The sequence below is a fragment of the Phoca vitulina genome, unplaced genomic scaffold (assembly GCF_004348235.1).
Source record: "Phoca vitulina isolate PV1807 unplaced genomic scaffold, GSC_HSeal_1.0 scaffold1, whole genome shotgun sequence".
Taxonomy (NCBI): domain Eukaryota; kingdom Metazoa; phylum Chordata; class Mammalia; order Carnivora; family Phocidae; genus Phoca; species Phoca vitulina.
In genome coordinates, this window is record NW_022589704.1 from 62,936,987 (window position 1) to 62,958,534 (window position 21,548).

General features: G+C 42.9%; 1 protein-coding gene across 3 annotated transcripts in view; it reads left to right on the forward strand.

The window, feature by feature from the left end:
• Nucleotides 1-21,548, forward strand: part of STK39 (serine/threonine kinase 39) — a 305,438-nt gene that overhangs the window by 153,758 nt on the left and 130,132 nt on the right. For all 3 annotated transcript variants that reach the window (XM_032408730.1, XM_032408721.1, XM_032408738.1), the window contains 2 exons: nt 17,978-18,100; nt 18,198-18,227. In XM_032408730.1, the coding sequence (XP_032264621.1) occupies nt 17,978-18,100; nt 18,198-18,227 (153 nt within the window). The remainder of the gene's footprint in view (nt 1-17,977; nt 18,101-18,197; nt 18,228-21,548) is intronic.

Sequence of the window (21,548 nt, forward strand, 5' to 3'; positions counted from 1 at the left end):
TTCTGATGTAGAGAGTATTTGGAAGGTAGGAGGAGACATTTACTGGGGCAGATACTGAATGATTTGAATGTGTTGATCTTGAGGCACTTGTGGGACTCCTCATCTCAAATGGAGATGTAGAGTAGACCAGTGTCCTTGTCTGCAAATCATAGGAGGGTGTGGCCCAGAGGGAGAAACATGGACGTCCTCAGCACAAGAGACAGTGTGTGCACAAGACATCTTAGGAGGGTGTAGGCTACACATATGTAGCCTCTTGACTCAAGAACTAATGTTTCATTTTCCGAATTTTCTGGGTGCCTTCTGCCTTTTAGTTCTATCTACAAATTAACCATTGGATTCTTGTTGGGATGAGGCAGAAAACGGTAAAAAAAAAAAAAGATGGTACTCAAATATACTGAGTTTTCTACTGATTAGAAGATGTGATGAGAGGATTAATTCCTCAGAAGTGGATCAGATTCCTCAGGGAGACTTGAATTACTTGTGAAACTCATTTATGTGTCTACACTTGCTCTCCCCTGTCTCTTACCAAGGACTCGGAAGCTTTGAGGTTTAAAAAAAAAAAAAAAAATAACCCCATGAGAATATACAACTGTTTTATTTCTTGGTTTCTTTTTAAAATCAGTGGTTGATACTGTCTTTGTTTGGAAACTACATGATTAGAATATATAATTTTTCAGAATCTTTTACAGGGAAATCTCTGTTACTTATTTTGCTGCTCTGGCAATCTCTTTTTAGTACTAAATGAACTAACAAAAATAGAATTTATGGCCCTGTTCAGTATTGAATGGAAGCAGAGTCGAGACATTTCCCCAGAAATAAAACTCCTGTCTGGAGCGTTTCTACACTGGGCCCTTCATCATAGCTTTTATTTATTACTGAGAATTAATTTTCCCAGTGATGTAAAGGACATGAGTGTTATCCCCATGGAGGTGGTGTTTCCTGGGAGGAATGGGAAAATAATGAAGTTCTTACACTGTCTTTTTAGTTGAAAAAGCAGCATCTAGAGCAGAGCTTGCCATGGTGGGTATGATGGCCAGCTTCAACGGGCCCTAATAAGAACGGTCATAGATTGAAGAGTGTGGGCTCCTTGTGGATCTTGTTTAGATCCTGTTTTGGATAAACAAACGCAAAAGGCATTTTTTTTTTTTTGGTGACAGTGGGATAAAACTGAACGTAGACTGTTACTAAATTCTACTAAGGAATTATTGATGATTTTGTTGTTTGTGAAAATGATATTGCGATCACATTTTAAAACGTCCTTATGTATGAGGTGGTGCGCCGCAGCAGTTACAGGTGAAATGAGAGGATGGCTCAGAGTTGCCTGAAAAATACCAGAGCAAGAAGAGTGGGGGTATAAAGGTGAGATCGCAATGGCAGAATGTTGGTAATCGTCGAAGGTGGGTAAATAAGGTTCATTTTACTATGCACACCTTATGTACACGGATGAACAGTTCCATTAAAATAAAGCTTTTGCAAAAGTAAATATAGTAAAATGTAGTAGTCCAGCACAGGATGGAGTCGAAGGTCTGTTTCTCACCTGTTTCTGATCTTTCTGTGGCATGCATACCTCTGTTTCTGCATGGAGGGTGATAATCTTCCCGCCTTCCTGGCCCATGAATGAAGGAATACAGCACCACAGCTAGATCGTGTCTCTGTGGCTATAACGCTGTGGCACCTGGGATGTGGGCAATAGTCTGGGCAGTTCCTCTCTCATCCTCAGAGGCTTGAGCCTCCCGTGGAGATGACCATGCAGGGGATTCCTTGTGTCCACCCATTTTTGGTGGTGAATAGGTGAGACTTGGGATGACAGCTTGGGTAGAATGATCTATAAAAAGAGACGGGGGGGGGGCGCCTGGGTGGCTCAGTCAGTTAAGCATCTGCCTTCGGCTCAGGTCATGAGGATCTCAGGGTCCTGGGATCGAGCCCCCTGTTGGGCTCCTTGCTCCAACCCCTGTTGGAGTCTGCTTCTCCTTCTCCTCGCCGCTCATGCTCGCTCTCTCTCTCTCTCAAATAAATACAAATAAAATCTTTAAAAAAAATAAATAAAAACATAAAAAGAGATGGAATGGGAGAGAGTAGAAATTTAAATATGAGGCATGTTTCTGCATAGAGACCTTATAATGCAATCATTGGCTCTTCTTATCAGTTCAAACTTGTGCTGGAATCAGACCCTTTACTCTTTCAAACCCAAGTGTAAGTCAGTTTTGTGTGTGTTTTTTCCAGCTAAACTCCATCTGAAGTCTCTGCCCTTTGCAGACAGCGGGATAGCAAAGTGAGTTGGTTACAAAGGAAACGTGATTTCAGCGAACCAACATGGACTTGTTTGCTTCTTTGAATTATTCCCAGCATGGTAGGATATTAACAGGTCGTCTCAGAGGCAGATGGGCCCGTCCATTTTGATCATCAGCTTTGGTGTTACTTGGCATTCGGAATGATGACTTTCCTCTCAGGATTTTCAGATGCTTAGAGGATGGCCCAGAGTTTTCTTGACACCAGCTGTTGCTTTGTTTAAGGAGGTAGAATAAAGTAGGCCCTTTAGCCTCCCTATATGCTGTCACCCGTGTCACCACAATGACAGGGGCCGTGATGGCAAAGGGTAGTAGTTGTCTGAGGACATGAAAGAAGTGCCTGGAGTTGCTGGTTGAAGTATCTTGGCCCAGAACTTCCCTGTGTCTTTATGTTCCAGCCTAGGATTATTTATTTATCCAGCTAACACTGCTTACGTGTCTATTGTGCACTAGTAGTCTGTATTAGGTTCACAGAGCAAGGCTTTTTGTCCAGTGCTGCAAACTCCAGTTACGTTCTGGATCTGGCGATTACCCAGGCATGAGGCATGAAAAGGGCTTCAGGAAGTCCTAGGGTCTTAACTTGCCTTTTCCCTCATTTCCCTTCTGCAACGGTATGATGCTGTGTCTCCCCTGCCATCCCTCTCCAGGGGGAACGGTTGGAGAAGGATGGGGAGAAGTTCTCTCCTGGTTACAAGGTTTGCTTTGGCAAAGCTCTTCTTTCCAGCAGAAAAATGTTATTTATTCATTTGGCATATATATACTTGGTACCTACTACATACAAGGTACTCTAAATAGAAATATAAAGACTCAGAACAGATTTAACAGTGTGTTACCCCCCAGGGCACGCGCTATCCCAGCTACAAATTTCCTTATGTGCTGGAACATTTTCTTAGTATCTTTGGAATTTTGTAGCAAAGACCAGATGAAGAAAAACAATAGAATCCATTATTCTGTAGACATAACATGGAAGAACGCAAACTCACCCACCTGGAATAGAGAAATGTAAAGACAGGGCATTAATAAGCACAAACTCCTATCATTACATTTCCTACATGTAAAAAAAATGTGATGATCGGTTCACTGACCAGACCAATTGTTTCTTGTAATGGTGAGTCTTCATTTGTTGCATAGAAATCAAATTATTAAAAATGTTGGAAATCTTACATTGTCACATTTATTGTAATAAATGCAGGTGAATGTAAATTGATGTTCTTCCTCTGACCCCATTGTCATGTCAGAGTTTCAGAAGGTTTTTTTTTTCTTCTTTTTTTAAAAATTTGTTAAGCAACTCATCTTTTCATCACTCCCTCCCATCCTGGAAAAGTCACAATCTTTGAACATTGTTTAGAAGTAGAAAGTAGTTACTTTTACTTCCTGTGTTATACACTGCAATGTTGTTTGAAATTCTTTAAAGCGGTACGGACATCTTTCACTTTTAAATATTTGTTTTTTGACTGACAGCATCACACATAATAATGATAAAAATTCAACTGATGGAAAAGGACATACCGGGTGACAGGCAGAGAGGAAATTATCTTCTTTGCTGCTGATATTCCTTTAGCAAAGTATTCTTGGCCTCTCTCTGCCCAGTGACTTACCTGATTGGTGAGTTTGGAGGGAGACATCAGCTGTGTGGCCCAGCCCCTTCCCCTCCCTTTCTCCTGGCACTGGTCTGCTCACAGAGAGAGGTGCTCAGTCAGGTCACTGCGGCCCTGCTGTGTGAGGGAATGTGCTGGGCAGCCTTGCTGAGGACTGGATAAGGTTAGTCTTGTCTGAATCCAGGGTCAGTGTTGTAAAGAGGGTGGCTGGCTCAATGTTGACGCCACATTCTCAGGTATCACCTTTATAAAGAAGAAGGACAATGTTTTGACCTCTGTGTACTTATTGGTCTTACTTCTAAATTACTTCAGAACTAGAGAGGGGGAGAGGGATTTGGGGTTCCTTAAAGTGTACAACTTAGTGAAAAAGAAGTTCCCCCTCTCAGCCTAGAAGCCATCACTAAGTCCTGTAAACTCTTTCAGAAATGCTGTGTGCATATACAAATGTACCTAGAAATGTGTATGTGTACCTCGCTTACTTTTTTTTCTAAATCTTTTAAAAAAGATTTTATTTATATATTTATTTTAGAATGAGAGAGAGAGAGAGAGAGAGAGCGTGAGCAGGGGGAGGAGCAGAGGGAGAGGGACAAGCAGACTCCCCGCTGAGCACGGACACAGTGTGGGGCTCGATCCCACCACCCTGAGATCATGACCTGAGCCGAAACCAAGAGTTGGACGCTTCACCGACTGAGCCACCCAGGTGCCCCTGTACCTTCCTTACGTTTATGTTAAACAGTGAGGAACAGTTTTGGTTCCCTGCTAGCATTTTCCACTTTGTATATTTTGATGATCTATTTGATGCTTATTATTAGCTGCATACTATTCCATAAAATGGGTGTTGTACTGATCTTACAACCAAAAAGCATAAACACGATTCCATTTGAGCTTCGTGCTGTGATGAACTGAAGCGGTAAGGCCCTGCTGCCAACAGGGACAGCAGCTGTGCGTCATGCTTTCACTTTCACACGGAAGAGCCGGATTATGGATCTCAGGGTGACGAGACTTGGCTTTCGGTAATGGAGAGCACACTGCAGATCTTCTGTGTAGGGACCTGCTTTTTCAGAGAACCTGTTGCTGACATTTAACTGGGAATCATAAGCTGAGTAATAGCTAAACATATCTTTAGAGCAGTTAGTAATGATTTTTATGAAGGAACTCTTTGGTACTGACATCTGAGTTATTCTAAAACGTTTGTGTGAATGTGCATATTTTAAAAACCAGGTATCTGAGTGAAATTATAATATTACAAACATTCTCTGTATTACATGCTGCGTAAGAGTTACGGAGTCTATAAAACTCAGTCCATTTGGGTATCTTCCATGGGTGATCACTCCCTACGCAGATGTAGTTGTTGCCAGAACATTTCCAAGATGGTGGTGTTGGTTCTGTTATTCAGAGTTAACGCGAAGGATGTTTAACCAGTAACTGAACCCTAATCTTTATGTTGGGTGTTTTTTTATAAGGTACGAATCTAGTCTGTCTTAAGTTATTGGTAGTTCTTATCACCCTAGTTATTTTTCATTTTATTGTCCTTTTTGTTCAACTCGTTATATTTCATCTGGAGACATTGACGTATCCCCTTACCAAAAACCAGTGGATGCTGTGATTGGTTTTGCAGTCCTGCTGGCTAACTGGTCTTTTATGTCTCAGTACCAGTAGGCTGCTGGATTTAGTGGGTGTGTGAGTTAGGCTTCAACGAGAGAAACAGAACCGGTAGGAGATAAGTAAAGAGATTTCGTGCGAGGACCTGGCTTTTCGTGACTGGGGGGGGGGCAGGTGAGGCGTGCCAGATGTCTGTGGGGCAGGCCATCAGGAAGGGCAGGGCCCGAGTCTCAGGCCCTGCAGAAGCTGTTCCGGACAGTTGGAATTTCTTCTTCAGAGAAGCCTCAGCTCAGCTGGTAAGGCCTTTTACACGGATTGCATCCAGCCCACCTATATTATTAAAGAGAATGTCCCTTGTTTGAAGTCAATTATGGATTTTAATCATATCTGCTAAATGCCTTCACAGCAGTGCCTAGGTTAGCATTTGATTGACTTAGCTGTGGACTGTAGCTGAGCCACGTGGGCACTTAAAACCGGCCATGCCAGTGATTCTCTGTGGCTTGTTAGAATTCTTCTGCTTCTAGTGGTCAGTTAAGCATGGCCTGCCTGGAGCTACAGGGCTCCTGTCTCCTTCCCAGCCCTCCTGCAGTTAACTTTGTGACTTACTGCCATCTCCACAGCAGCCTCGTTTCTGCTCCGGTGCCAGACATTTATTTTCTCTCTTTCTTCCCCCTTTTGGTTTTACATGAAGTGTGTTTTCTCATCTGTGTTGTTTGTCTTACCAGAACAGAACATTCCCATTGTTTTCTTTATTAGCTAAAGTTACAGATCAGCTTGGCACCCATTCCAGCAGGAGCTTTAATTCTCAAGGACAATATTTGCAAAATTGGATGCTGCTTTCCTGGCTCCTAGCTGTTGTCATTGTTCTTTGTCACCCTAACTTGGGGAAATGCCATATTGGAGGTTTGATAGGACTAAAGCAGAATAAGAAATCTGATTGCTTCTCTGTGTTTTGTGCTGCTTCCTTAGAATAGCTCCCTCCCAGCTTCCAGAACATTCCCTTTCAAGACATTGCCCTTTCATGTTGGATGTCCAAAGTTACAAAATTCCATTATCATTATCTGAAGAGCAACATTTATCAACTTTGATTCTTTTCACATTAGAAAATGTTAAAGCGTTGTAAGAGAGTTGCTACAAGTGTGTCCTTCCCTGAACTAGCCCAGTGTTTTGAATTTGTTATTATTGAATTATTAAAGTCTTTGTTTCTCTAGAACTTTCTCTAATTGCCTACAGAATATTTTAATATCCTCATTCTTTTAGTCTGTCCTTTTATGTTCTAGAAAAAGGGAATGCCAAATTTTAGCAGAACTAGATAAGCATTGAATTCCAAGAGGTCAAAAAAAAAATGTCAATGTGAGTTGCTGGCGAAAAGGTTCAAGATTTAGCTGTAGCCACTTATCTACGATTAACGGAAAAGGGCTTTTTTTTCTTTTTGGTGTTATAATGAGTAATAACATGGTCTGATGGAAATGATTTGTAAGTGTAAATTTAAATCCAAGTGTGCAGAGGCCCAGAATGTCCAGAGTCAGAAAACACGGACCACAAAGCCCCAAAGTATGGCAGAGTCTGTTATCTGTCTTGGTAAGGGGTATCAAATACAACCTTCTAATTTTAAAAAATGATGAAGTATACAAAAATGAAAAATAAATCACCTTATCACCATCCTTATTCTGATTATCTATTGCGGTGTAACAAATCACCCTAAATTTAGCAGCTGAAGACAACAACAGCCATTTTCTCAAGTTTCTGTGGGTCAGGGCTTCGGGAGAGCCTTAGCAGACTGGTTTCTGGTCTCATGTAGCTGCAGTCAGATAGTCAGGTGTTCCCCTCACGAGGCCGGTCTGGGCTGCCTGCCAGCATGGAGGCCCCACAGCACTCAGGCTGCTCACAGGTTGGCCGCAGGCATCAGCCGCCAGTATCCCAGTGGGCACGAGGGAGGTTGCATCACTCTTCCTGACCTGGCCCTGGAAGCCACATCACTTAGTTCTGTTGGCTACAGGTGGGGCACAAACCCGCTCAGATTTAATTAGAGGGACTCCCATCTCTTGATAGTGGAATGACAAGATTCTGGAAGAACACCTGGGACAGGAGCTATCATTATGGGCATCTTTGAAAAAAACATTCCGCCGTGGTCTGCCCCCTGGCTGCAATAATTCACATCTCTCCCACATGCAAAATATGCTTTTCCGCTTCCAAGACCCTCTGGAAGTCTCTTCCCATTATGGCCTCAGGCTCAGGCTCAAAGTCAAGGACCTGGCCATCTAAATTGGGTCTGGGTAAACAAAGGAGGCTCCTCAGGACCAGTTTCCTTGGGTATAGCTCCTTGAGGACTGTTCTCAGTTAACTGCCCAACACACACCCAAAACCCAACGGGAGGACAGGCATTTTAAAGGCCTGCCCCAAAGGGAAAGGATGAGAGACACAGGTCCCATGGCGATCCTGGAAGTTATTGGCCAGGTCCATTTCCAGTTCCTGTTCTGCTGTTCTCTGTGGCTCTTGGTTCCACTCTCTGGGCTCTTGGTTCTGCTCAAGTCAGCCTTCCTTTTCCATAAGCATAAGAAGAGCCAGCATTTGCAGCTGAGTAGCCTTCTCAGACTGCTTCCTGCCCATAAATTTTGGGGATCCAAAGGCCCTTTTCATTGTGTACTCTCTGTTTCTTTTAGTCTAACTTGGCAATAATTGCGTAGTACAATTATTTAAGAAACTGTGTGGGTTTTCTGTGAATCTTGATGGGTTCACGGCAAGAGCCAAGAAGACCGCAAGATGCGTTGTCCACCTTGGGCTCCCCTCCGTGACTGCTGAGGGACGACCCCCATCAGGTTCTCAGAAGCCTTGTTATTTCATGCAGAGTTTCTGTAAGGTACGCTTTCCTAAGATCCTTAGAAGGCCTTGGGTCTGTTTGAAAGTGTCTAGGAGGCCTTAGATCTTTCTGAAATCTCAACAAAGTGTCATGCAGTCACACCCTGGATTTGATCCTTGCGGGGAAGCCATTTCTTAATTTGAGAATTGCTTGACATCAGGAGAGGCTGGGAATGAGGAACGGTTTTGTAGGTACCGGTGTGTTCCTTAGCTCATCTCTCTGCCCACATTTTATCTCAGGCCGTGAGCAGAAGCCAGGTGTAGGCTTGCCTGGGAATCTCCGTAGCTGGATCACTGAGTCTGTTGGGGATTCCCATTTCCCACATTACCGTAGACAGCAGTGCCAACCCCTGTCACTGGTGAGCGGGATCCTCTCGTCCCCTAGCTTCCAGTAACGCAGTCCTCACTTTCCTTTAAGCCCTCACTGACAGCCTTCCTCACACAACAGACCTTTCATTTTGGGGAATATGGGAGGGGCTCGTTCGGACTCCGGGTCCTCACGCGGTCGCTGTCAGAGTGGCGCCAAAGCCCTTGGGTCCGAGCCCCCGAGGAGGCCAGGCAGCTGGCCACCGGGCTTGAGGTCACTCCCTGTTAGGGAGATTCGTTGCCTGTCGGTAGGAGCCGGAACAATTAACAATACTCTTTTCTTTCTGGCTTCTGTCACCCTCCGGTCCCAGTTCCTCTCCTGCTCTGCTCTCAGGAATCCAGATGTGATCTTTCTCCCTCCCCCGTGCCCGCTGGAAAGCCTCCTGTGTCTTTCTGTCGTCTGAGTCCCAAGCCCTCTGACTTGGTGTACGACAGAGGGTGCAGACGCACAGGCCAGATTTATCCCACAGACACATCGTTTTTAGCCTTTGCAGAGGGATTTTTTTTTTTTTTAACTTGACATACTTGTTAACATTTAAAAAATCAAGAGCATTCACATAAAAATCCAAATTATCTACTTTTGCAGAAGAATCTGAAGATCGGGCCACACGGGGGCTGCCTTCCTGTGGCAGTGGCCAGCTAATGCTGGGCGCTCCCTTTAGGTGGGACAGGCCCTCTCCAGACCACCCAGTCCTCGCCGGGTCTGCTATCCATTTCCTGCCTGGCTTCTGCAGGCCGTTGAATGTGCCTTTCTTATTGTACGGGTTCTTCGCACAACTTTTCCAGCTTTAATCTTAGCCATTTCCTTAAACCCAACCCGTAGACCCTAGTACTTCGCAACCCAGCCACATCACCTGAGTGGGCAGAACTCCGTAAGTTCTTACCGTCTCTCCAGGTGGAATAATGTCTCTGCTTTGTGTTTGGGGAGCTCTGACTGTCCTTCACCGACCAGTCTTCCTCTCTTCTGCAGTCCCGCAGCCTCCTATCTTTCCATTTTATTGACATCATTAGCTTACAGGTCTGTCCACATCTGGATGGTGAACTACTCCGTGGTGTAGACTTTTATTCAGTTTATCTTTCGTCTCGAACTTGATCAAAGTAGGTATTGAATAAAACTCTGCTGACTAATGAATAAATTAGTGATGCTTTAAAAAGGCTAAGGGTAGCTCTCTGCCCCGAAGGAGTAGACAGTTCAGTATGTCATCCATTAAATGTAATACAGAATAGGGCAATATAAAGTTGCAGGCACAAATACCACTTGGGAGAATTGGCAAAAGCTTCTTGGATTAGAAGGAAGGGGAGAAGTGGAGAATGAGAAGGGCAGATCAGGCCAGGGCATGTGTGTAATACATATGTGAGAAGGGGAGTTGCGAAAGTGTGGTATTTGTACATAACTGGATTGCAGGATGTCTTAAGGGAAATGGTGGGAAAGAAGTCTTGAAAAGGTCTTTTGGAGCTAGGGTGTGGAGAGACTGGAATGTTAAGGGATCTGGACTCGTTCGATAGGCAATAGTGAACTCTTGTCCTTTTTTTTGCGAGAGTGCTAATGTCATACTAGTGTGACTAGTATGAAGGATAAAATAGGCAGGAGATGAGTGGCCAGGAGGTTGATAAGCAGTTTGTTTTAACAGGAAGGACAAAAAAACCAACATTGAAGGGGGACCTGATCTAACACAACAGCAGTGGAGGAAGTAAAATTTGCAGAATATAATGTTTGGTAGATTTGGGTTGTGAGAAAGATGAAATCTATTAGTGATAACAGCACCTGTCATGTCTTGAGTATTTGTTATGTGCCAGACATCATGTTAAGAACTTTATATGACTGTGCCCCTTGGCCAAGATGACCGGGGGTGGGGGAGGAGGAAGGAATTTCAGAGGTGCTGTTTCATTTTAACCCGAAATGGAATTTTATTTTGAATACTTTGTATTTGAAACAACTTACAGGAAATATGGGCCTTATTAAGCCACTATCTAGTGAATTCTATATGCAGATAGTTTCTATAAACAATTTCTATAGAGAGATGCTTAGTAGAAATAATACATTTCTGTATTTCTGTTCTTCTGGGGTTAGAATGTGCGAACAGAAACGTAAACTAGACCAGTACTTTTCTATCTTTCACACTTTACTTTTCTCATATTCCATCAAATAATCAAGGTTCCAAATTGTTATAAACAAAATGAGTAATTTTTCAATGACATTTATGTTTACTATCGATTTACTGTCATATTAATATTTACAGGAAGTTTGAGAACTTAATTCCATGCTTTAACTGGCAGGGATGTATATTTCCATTTTACAGAAAATCTATCAGGTGTAAAATTATTGGTCTTGTCGGGAGAATTTATTGTACATTCCTAATTATAAAGGTAACTTGAAAATAAAGGCATCTTTATTTTCCAGATCTAAAGATTAGGAAAAAAAAGAGTGTGCTGCTGACTTTGAACATATTGAACACCTAGGGACATAGAATAACAAAATATCTACCGATAAAACTTATAATTATGTCTAACTATGATATTTAACACATTATACAAAACAATTTTATTTGGAAATACATCATTTGTTTTCCTTTCTTTTTTTTTATTATTTATTTGAGATAGAGAGCAAGAGCAAGTGAGAGAGAGTGAGAGCGAGCACGAGTGGGGGCGGGGGCAAAGGGAGAGGGAGAAGCAGGCTCTCCACTGAGCAGGGAGCCCAACGTGGGACTCAATCCCGGGACCCTGGGATCATGTCCTGAGCCAAAGGCAGACTCTTGAACCACTGAGCCACCCAGGCGTCCCTGTTTTCCTTTCTTACTTTGTATTAAGCAATGTTATTTAGTCTCTTGACTTGCAGGATTGGCATCAATCATCATAGATCCAGTTTTTGCATCACCTAACACAATTTTTCAGGGGTCACTCTTCTCACTTTCATTTGCATTAAAAAAGAATAGAACACTGTGTTTCCTCATGATGCTTTCATAATAAATGTTATCCCAAGCCGTATGTGTATGTGTCAGTTTACATAATACAAAGATAGTTGCCTCCCTCAGCTGTACCTCGAATGGTATGTTTGATACGTAAGAAGCAATTTGTGTGTATTTTAAAGGTGTGTTGTAAAGGTGAAATTTGAGAGGCTTGTGCAATAGGAATGAGATATTTGCCATTGTAAACTAGCTATTCCCAGGAATAACTACTAAGCTCATGTGAAATGTCTCGGTCAAATTTTATAACATTCCCATGAGGTGAATCTTAACCACCTGTGGTGTGCTGGTAAATGTTGAAAACTGGTATTCTGGCAGTGAGGGAGGAGTGCAAATCCTAATTTGTATTATTTTCCGGTTTCCATTGTGTAAATACTCCTACTGGGGCCAGTTTTACGCAACCAGTGTGAGGTCAACTGTCTTGCAAACTTTGTGAAATTTTAACAGTGGACTCTCCTCAGCCAACTGTGACCCACCTGCAGCACGGAGGCATCCGCTGAGGTGGACAGCCCTGGAGAAGTGTCAGAGCGAGGCTGGGGGTCGAGCATTAATGAATGTGTAGGAGATGGCTCACTAGCAACTGATCGGACTTCCGTATCCCACAGAGCATTTCAAAAACCAGACTGAGAGACAACGTTTCCAAGGTCATCAGCTTAGATGAGAGAGGGGAGGCCATGGAGACTGTGTGCTCTCTCGAGGAGACCGAGTCTGGCAGCCGTGTGTGCAGTTAAGATGGAAAAAAGAACAGTAGTAGGACATGGAAGGACAGAGAACAGCAGAAGGAGAAGCAGTCCAGGTTTGGAGAGAGTGTGAAGGAAAAGAATGGGATTCAGCTGTGTCTACAAGCTAGCATTAGGGCAACAGAGAGGAGCGTTTGTTCCATTACACAAGTGTGAAGTCAGTAAATCCTGTGCAGGAGAGGCAGTTTGGGTGGCCTACTGGGGACAGATAATCTTTTGTATTGAGATTAAAGAGTGAGGATGGGCCGAGTAAGTGAAGGCAGCAATTAGAGACGATCTTCAGAAAAATGCTGAGTGTGGGAGGGGAGAGGGACGGAGTGACTGCTCGTGGAAGGAACAAAATCCTAGCCTGCCCCCGCTTTTGGGCAGAAGTATAGGAGAGACTTGAATGTGTTTCTGGTGGATGTAGATGAGCAGGGCCTGGCTGGAAGTGTCTTGAAGGAATGGGTAAGTGTGTAGATAAATGAGGAGCACGCAGGAAGTGTTGGCTTTCAGAGGAAAGGGGATCCATTTTCCTACATACAGGCGGGAAAGAGGCTAAGGTGGGTGGAGCGTGTGAAGGAGGTGATCAGAATCACGTCGAAGGGGCGTGCTATAGGTTGGATGGCCTTGGTGCGCTCAGGGTGGCAGGTGGAGGGAGCTGTTTGAGATGGCTGGAGCTGGGCAGGATGGGGCTCCCCGGTGAGCTGCAGTAGCGGAGCCCGGCCCTGGAAGGTTGGGGTCAGACTCCTGCTCTCCCGTCCTGGCCCCGGCTCTCCCAGCTCTATGGGTTGGGCCAGGTGTTTCACTTGTTTTCCCTCAGAAAAATGGGCGAGTACAATGATTCTCAGCTCACAAAACTACCCTGAAGATTAAGTTAATTAAGGTATTTAAAGTTCTCAGAGCCCAGTAACTGTCTTACATAAATAACAGCTGGTATTACGGGCTGGGGCGAGGGAATAGGCTAACAGCAATCAGCACAGTGCTTCTCCAACCTGAATGAGAATAGGAATCACCTGAAGCGCTTGCTAAAAGGAATATTATGATTTAGTGGGTTTGGAGTGGGGCCCAAGATTCAGCATTTCTGATAAAGCTCCCCGGTGATGCTGTTGCGGCTGGTGCGGGAACCACACCTTGAGTAGCAGGGTTGTGGCAGTCCTGATACCTGCCCCCCCCACACCCCCCAGGAGTGGCCAGCAACCATCCGTCATGGCATCAGGTGCACGGCTAGTCTCCATTCGCTCAGGAATGAAGGATGAGTATATTTGGACTGAGCGCCCCGGCTTTCCTCCCAGGTGTGATTTGTACAGGAAGGGGCCTGGGGGTGGGGTATAATAAGTGCAGTATCAGCAGAGTCAGCTGTGGGCTCCAGACCTTATAAGATGGGGGGTGAAGCCCGGAGGGGCTGAGGGGAGAGGCAGGGGGGAGGGCTGGGGGCCAGAGAGCACAGTGAGGCCAGGTAGTAGGTGTGGGATGGAGGTGTCAGAGAGGTTGTAGGATGTAATGTCAGAGTATAAGATGGGGGACAGTAAAATATTTCCTGCTGAAAACTTAGTCTAATTTTATTTTATTTTATCTTTTTAAAAAGATTTTATTTATTTTAGAGACAGAGAACACAAGTGGGGGGAGGAGCAGAGGGAGAGGGACAAGCAGACTCTGCACTGAGCGCGGAGCCCGACGAGGGGGGGCTCAGTCCCACAACCCTGAGATCATGACCTGAGCTGAAACCAAGAGTTGGACACTTAACCGACTGAGCCACCCAGGTGCCCCTAATTTTATTTTTTATTTTTGATGATTTAGAAGGCTTTTTGTTTCCTTGGCAGCACCTCAGATGTTATAAACCGCATTTAATTAGAAACATGTTTAATACTTCTGGTCAGTAGAATGCCTGATAAGGGAAAAGTTACTGGGTGTTGCTTTCTACCATGTCCGGCTCACTCGGGTCAGGCTGTATGTTACCAGGTGGAGAGGTGCAGTGCAGGATTCCCATTGATGGAGAAATCATTCCTCCTGGGAGACGTTAATGTAGCCGTGGCAACAGCGGGCCCTACAGGATTGGACAAATGCTGCTAAATTTTGGCCAGTTTTTCTTGGGGTCACATTCATCCTTTGTTAGAGAAACACACCTTAATTTCTAACATGCTTAACACCCAGTCTAGATAGCTTATCTGCTGGCTGTCGTCTTCTGTCCTTCAAACCTTTTTTCCTGTTCTTGTGTCAGGGCTCAATGTGAGCTGTTGTACAGAGACCCTGGGTTCTGGTTATTTCTAGAAAGCTCCTGTTCAGAGGGGCGCCACTGGGAACATCCCAGTGACTTCCCCTTGTTGCTGCCATCCCGGCTCTGCCACCAGCCGTAGCCCGGGAGTCACACTGTTCACTGTTTCTCTGTCTGAACCTGACTTCTTTTCTGGTGGGAATCAGAACTGTAGTTCAGTTTTTAAAATGGATTTTCATAAAAACGGGGTTTCGAGAAAGGAAAGAAAATAACCTTTCAGTAGAACTGCTCAACTGTATTTTATGCCCAGTCTTGGGAATAAATGTTACTCCATGTAAAACTTTGTCTAACCTCGCTGTTGGACCTGAGGAATTTGTGGGCTCATGACTGTGCTCCTTTCTCTGAGAAGCATTGGATTCTTTTTTTAAACCCCCAGCTACCTCCTCTTGGCTTTACTAAGTTGTGAATTTGTTAAACAGAATGAGAGCAATGCGGTGGTAACCCCCATCCTCGTGGTAGGAGATGGGGAAGGGCAGAAGCCTTTACACATTTTTTTTTTTTAATTTTTTTTATTGTGTAGAGTATTCATCAGTTCCTAAATAAGAACCCCATTTGTTAAACAATGTGAAACTTAGTTGCTTTGGCTTTGGAAGGTAGAAGTTGTTTTCCTGGAGGCTCTACAAACTCCCTGCAGGGATGTAACTTTGTAAAATTGCTTTCTGGTCTTTTCAGTGGAGGTCAATGTCACATAGCCGTGAAACCCGGGTTTCAAATTATGCTGCAAGTTCTTTTCTTTCCAGTAAACCGAGAGAGGATGTTCTTAACAGGTCTGTATTCTTGTTCTCGTGACTCCTATACCAGTATTTTCTGCTACGTAGATTTTATAATGTTTTTGTCTTAATTTCTACGTTTATTTGTTCAGTATTTATTAAAGGCCCATGTCACCATTTCTTTCAGTGCCCGAGGCTATAATCTTAGACCTTTTGCTTTATCTTTCTCTCTTCCAGCAAATAAAACTAGGAGGGAGACAGCCAGGGTTCTAAAATAAAATAGAAGGTAGCCATTTTATTGTTTGTGGTTGGAGTCTGCTTGTAGAAACAGAACTGGCAGATCTTGTAAACAGAGAGAGGAGAAAGGGCATAAAGGAGATTTTAGGGTGTGAAGCTGCACTATCTCTGTTGTCGGAGACTTCCTTAGCGTAATCTCTTAAATATTAGTACTTGAAGAATACTAACTCATCAGCCATGCTTGTTTTGTTTTGTTTTCTGTTTCAGTAAAGGTAGAGTTCTGTTTCTGATAGTTTTCCTTGTTTTCTTACTTCTTAGTTAATAGTATGTTTTGTAATAGATGTGGCTTTAAACTCTTTTAATGTAGTCATTAACACAGATTTTCCTCTATGTTGCTATCATCATGATGAATACTGCTAAGAAAATAATTTTATTGTATATGTCAACAGAAAATTATTTTCTCTAGGGGCGCCTGGGTGGCCCAGTCAGTTGAGTGTCGACTCTGGGTTTCCGTTCAGGTCATGATCTTGGGGTACTGGGATTGAGCCCCACATCGGGCTCTGCACTCAGCGTGGAGTCTGCTTGGGACCCCCCCCCGCCCCTCCCACTTGTGTGCTCTCTCTAAAATAAATAAATCATTTTTTAGAAAAAAATTTTCTTCTATCCATTTCTTTGTAGTTTTAAAGAGCAGTCTGTTCTGAATGTCTCGAAGGACATTTCAGCATTTTTTTCCCTACACTACTTTGCCAGCATCTATTAGCACATTCAAATCATTATCATTAGGTCTTTTCCAATGATTCAAAAAATGTAAATGGAAAAAAATATGTTAAGCACAGAAGGGGTTGTTTCAAAGGTGAATTCGGTTTTTTTGCAGTGGAGAGAAGCTTTTTTTTTTCTTTTTTTTAATTGAGCATAACTGTTTGCAGTTATGAATAAGAACTTTATTTTTTAACTTTCCATATTGAGGCTCAGATCTTCTAGACCCAAGTGGTCCGGCTTTACAGGTTCCACATGATAATGTCTTTAAGTCAAACCCAACCCCGAGCCTGCACTGATTGTGAATTGACATTGACTGAACATGTATGTAAATCCTTACTTTACATTTAAGGTCTGTGGTATTTCCTTAGCATTAAGGAGGCTCCCATGATATAACTAACTAGTTTCTATTATGGAAAATAGTGTTTTCTTCACATTATAGTCTTTCAAAGTCTTCACAGGATGTTTTTAGACAACTTCAGTTTCACCGTGATCATTCAGTGGTGTAAGTCTCACATTTGAATGGGAATCTGAAGGCTTTTTTCTTGCCTTAATTTTGTCCTTATAGCCCTGTGATTTTCAGTCACGTTCTGGGCCTTCATTTTCTCATTTGTAAAATGAGGGGTTCGGACTAGGACGTCTCCAGGATCCTTTTCCCCTTGAAGTGTCTCCAAATCAGTGGATCATTGGCTCTTATGTTCACATGTTCATCTGCTACATTGCTTTGTTTAATTATGTCTGAGTCCATTTTTTTTTAATGTAAATTACTTTGGCCAGAGGCTCATCATTCTCAGTCATCCTGTCCTTTTAAAAAGTTTTGCTTTTTCACCCACACCAGGCATTTGGAAAGCATACCCCTGAATCACATCTCTACCCTAGTTCAAAAAAATGTTGAAATTCTTGCAGACAACTGATGTAATCTGTTTAGATTATCTGGCATGGCTGCTGATTATCTTGCTGTGTTTCTAGCAATCCCCCAAGTCTCAAAAGTGTTACAAGGTGTGTTAAGAATAGTCTGATGCTGTTTCATTTTGCTTAAGTAGGTTGAGCAGAATCCTGGGACAACAAGGGTGATGTCAGGTTCTGAAAAAAAGCAAGATGGCAACAGAAGAGTATTTGCTTTTTTTTTTTTTTTTGACGTAGGTTTTAGATCGCTGATATACCCCTAGATTCTTACGCTTCATTAGGCTCCCTGATTCCCCTGCCTTCCCTCCGTCAGCAGTCTGTTGCTCACTTGCATTTCCTTAGGCAGTCTTGAAGCCGACCACATGGCCTTTAATGTGTAGTAATTAATGAAGTGTTTACTGAAGCAAAAGTGAAAGATGGGTTTGATCCCAATGGCTGATGTGTGTGGTGTTCTTCCAAAATATTTTATTCTTCATGTGTGTAGTAATGCACTTCGAGAACGCGATTGCTTTGGAAAGAGGACAAGTTTGGGAGTTTGTGGGCTGGGTGGTCCTTTTGGGTACTAACTGCTGTCCCTGAATTCATACCCGGTCAGGGTATCTTCAGGGTAGGCGTGCGCTGCGTAACCCAAGTTGCTGTCCCAGCGAGCGCTGTTTGCCTTCCACTAGTGAAGAATTGGGCCGTGTGTTTCAATTCAGGTGAGAAGAGTTCCTGGGTCAAGCGGTCACCTTCATAAAACCGAGGACGGTGACTGGGAGTGGAGTGACGACGAGATGGATGAGAAAAGCGAAGAAGGGAAGGCAGCTTTTTCTCAAGAAAAGGTAAGTGACATCGACGATGGTGAGCTAACCTGTGCACATTTTATTTTTGTGGCATTTCGTGGGTGCGTGTATTAATGGATCTGCAATTGTTTTACAGTCACGAAGAGTAAAAGAAGAAAACCCAGAGGTGAGTGGTGGTTATTTACTTTAAAATTTTTTTGGCCCACTCACCCCTGCCCCCTCCACCACTCCTTGTGGTGTCAGAATGTGATCCATTTGGGGAAAGAGACTTCAAAATTTTGTTCTCGTGGAATAGCAGAAAAGAAAAGGCATGTAGACTTTGCAGGTCCCGATTGTGAGTTGCTCTTGGGCTTTATAAATTGGGGCAGATGATTTTACTCTGAGCCTCCGTTTCTTCATCCGTCAGATGGTGATGATCATACTACTTTTAAATTGCTCTGAGGACTGATGAAATCATGCACATAAAATGCTCACTGGGTGCTCAACTTAGGACTCAGTTGATCTCAACTCCTCATATTACTGTCCGTTAGAAAGCACAGCAGGCATACAGGCTAAATCTCTTCTAGATTTTTTAGTTTACAATAAAGCAGATAGAAACTGGTTGGAAACTTCACATTGGATCTGTCTGTCTTGGCCTTACAGTGTCCTGGGTAGCTTCGTAGGCAAGGAACACTCATCAGCTTCCCTTTGAGAACTAGTCATCTTTTGATTAACTTAACTTCCTCCATCTGGTTAATTATCCTAATGCCTAATGATGACTGTAGTTCAAAAGACTTGCCAATTCTCCTAGAGAAAATTTGAGCGTATTTAAATAGCTCCAAATATTTTATAGACCTAGTAATTAATGTATGCCTTGATAAATTCTCATTAAGAAAACAGAAGACTTTGGGTTACAAATGGGATCCACCCCAACTTTTATTTTTTTTTAAATTAGCAGACATTTCCTTTTGATGCAGCAAGGTCAATCTTCCGTCCACTACCAGGGGCAGTTGCCAGCTGGCCCTTCTGCGAAGAGCACGTCCGAGCTACAAGCCATTGTCTCCCTGTCACTCTCCCCTCCCTCCGGTCTCTTCATCCTTCCTGCCACACCAGTAGGCCTCCCCTCGGGATTTTTCAGCCTGCCTGCCTCCCCTTGTTACCTGTCCTTCAGTTCCTGTTTCTTCCTATGTTTATCATAGGAATTCATCTTTTTCATTTTGTACATAACATATAAGCTTCATCAAGGAAGTTATCCCTCCCTGTTACAAACGATGGTGATAAGCTCCATAGTAGGACCCATCAGCTGCACACATGTGCTGGCTTTTAGAATGATCTTAACCAGGTATCGTGAACTCTGCTGTCTCCCTGCCCACTTGCCTATTTTACCCACAGTGAAGTGTGGAGTCAAGGTTTTTCATCTATTTCCTAGAGTGTCTCAAACCAGAAGTGCCCATCCTGCCTAGAAATAGAACAAAATAATGTGATTCAAGTGGCAGCGTGATGCAGAAAGCATTTGTATTGGTTCACTATGGGACGTCTTTATTGGAGCGTATTCACCGAATCCAGCCTTCCCTCGTGCAGACTAATGGGTGTGGGTCTTTCCTCTTGAGGATTTAAGTTTATTGTGACAATATCCTCCTCTGTGCTTGTTGAAATTGCTGATAACTGATCTGTTATTTGGATATTAACAGTATCTGTTTGGCAAGAATATTTTCTGCACAGACAGGAAAGAGTAATGGATAGCACGCTGACAGTTAATCATCATCACTCTCGACCTCCTTGGGTGGGATTTGAAAGTCTTAGGCATTTCTCTGTGTCTCAGCTCATTTGATTTCCCAGAGGCATATGTCTGTTCCCATGCTGGTTCATAATTAAGGAACACATAGATAGCCTTATTTCTGTGAAAAGGTTCATGTCTTTGAATGTAAACACTTTTACCACATTTTAGGAATAATCAGCCCCACCTGCTATTGCATAGCTTTTCAGGCCAGTTTTTTGTTTTGTTCTATTTTGTTTTTCAAGGCTGGCATTTCAGTATCCTGAGCTGTGTTAAGAGCAGCCACAATGATGGTTCCTCTGTCCTTTCAGCTTTTAATTAAAGTAGCTCCCTGACTTGCCACCCACCTAAATCCACTTTTTGTAAGTGAGGCAAAAAGTATTTATATATTGCAGAAAGGAATTAGAACTGTTGAATGTGTAAATAGGCAACAAATACACACACACACACACACGCATACTATGCACACTGTTTTAGTAGGTTTGGGGGATACATCAGTGAGGAAAAAAACACAAAATCCCTGTCCCTGTGGCACTTACATTTTGATGGGAGCAGACAGACAACAAGCAACAGCCTTTATAAATCAGTAAATTTGTGGTTTGTTACAATGGAATAGGAGCAATGGGGAAAAAAAATGGTGGATGGGAAGTACAGGGATGTGGTAGGGGATTATAATTTTAAATGGGTTGGTCAGAGTAGGTGTTATCGAAAGGGACGCAAAGACTTATAAAATTCTTCTTACGGAAGCATTAAATAAAAGTGGCTCTTCAGGTTTCTCTATTTTGCTACCCCTCTTGCCCCGTGTCTGTTCCTTCTTTCCACAGAGGTTGTCAGTTTGCAATATTTTCTTCTAGACTTTTTCTGCTCATTTACATACAAATATGTAAATAAAGAAATCTGTATCATATTAAAAATGTGAATGGGATTACAAACACCATACACATTTTTACTGAAGTATAGTTGACACAATGTTACATTGGTTTCAGGTGGACAACAGTGATTCCACAAAAAATGTTTTTTGGTTTTTGCAACTTGCGTTCTATCTTGGAAATCTTCCCATGTTGGTTGTTCTGTAGATCTGCCTCTCTTTTTAACTGCCAAGTAGTATTACCCTGGATGGATTGAAATGGTTAATTTAACCATTAACTTCTTGGTGAGCATTTAGGTTACGATTACAAACTGCCTTCCATTCACGTTTTGTGTCTGCATGTCAAGGGCACGTGTGCAGGTGAGGTAATTTAAAGAATTGAAAGAACTGATTATTTCGTTTGACAAAATCTGATTTTGAATTTTTAATAGCTGCTATCAAAAGGTGAACCACTTTAAATATCTCACATTTCTGTTTGTCAATTGTGTCTCTGTAAAGTTGAGAATAAAAAAGCAGTACCAATTTATACAGCCTCTGACAGGGTACCTTATATCTTTAAACATCTTTAAGGGTAAAAATGCTTATCTGTGCCAAATTGCACATTTAAATGCCAGTGTTTACATTTTAATAAGCTTTTCAAGGATGTTCGTCATTTAAATTGCAGTTTATTTACTTAACTAGAAGCCCCTAGAAGACAGGGCTAGTATTTTATTCATATTTGTGTTCCCATTGCATCTAGTGGACACTCTGCACATGTTTGTTGGTGACGTGAATACCCACACGCTGAAATAGACATTAAACAAGTGCCTGAAGAGGCATATCATATTTGTGAGTGGGTCAGAGGTGAGGGAAAAAAAAATCAG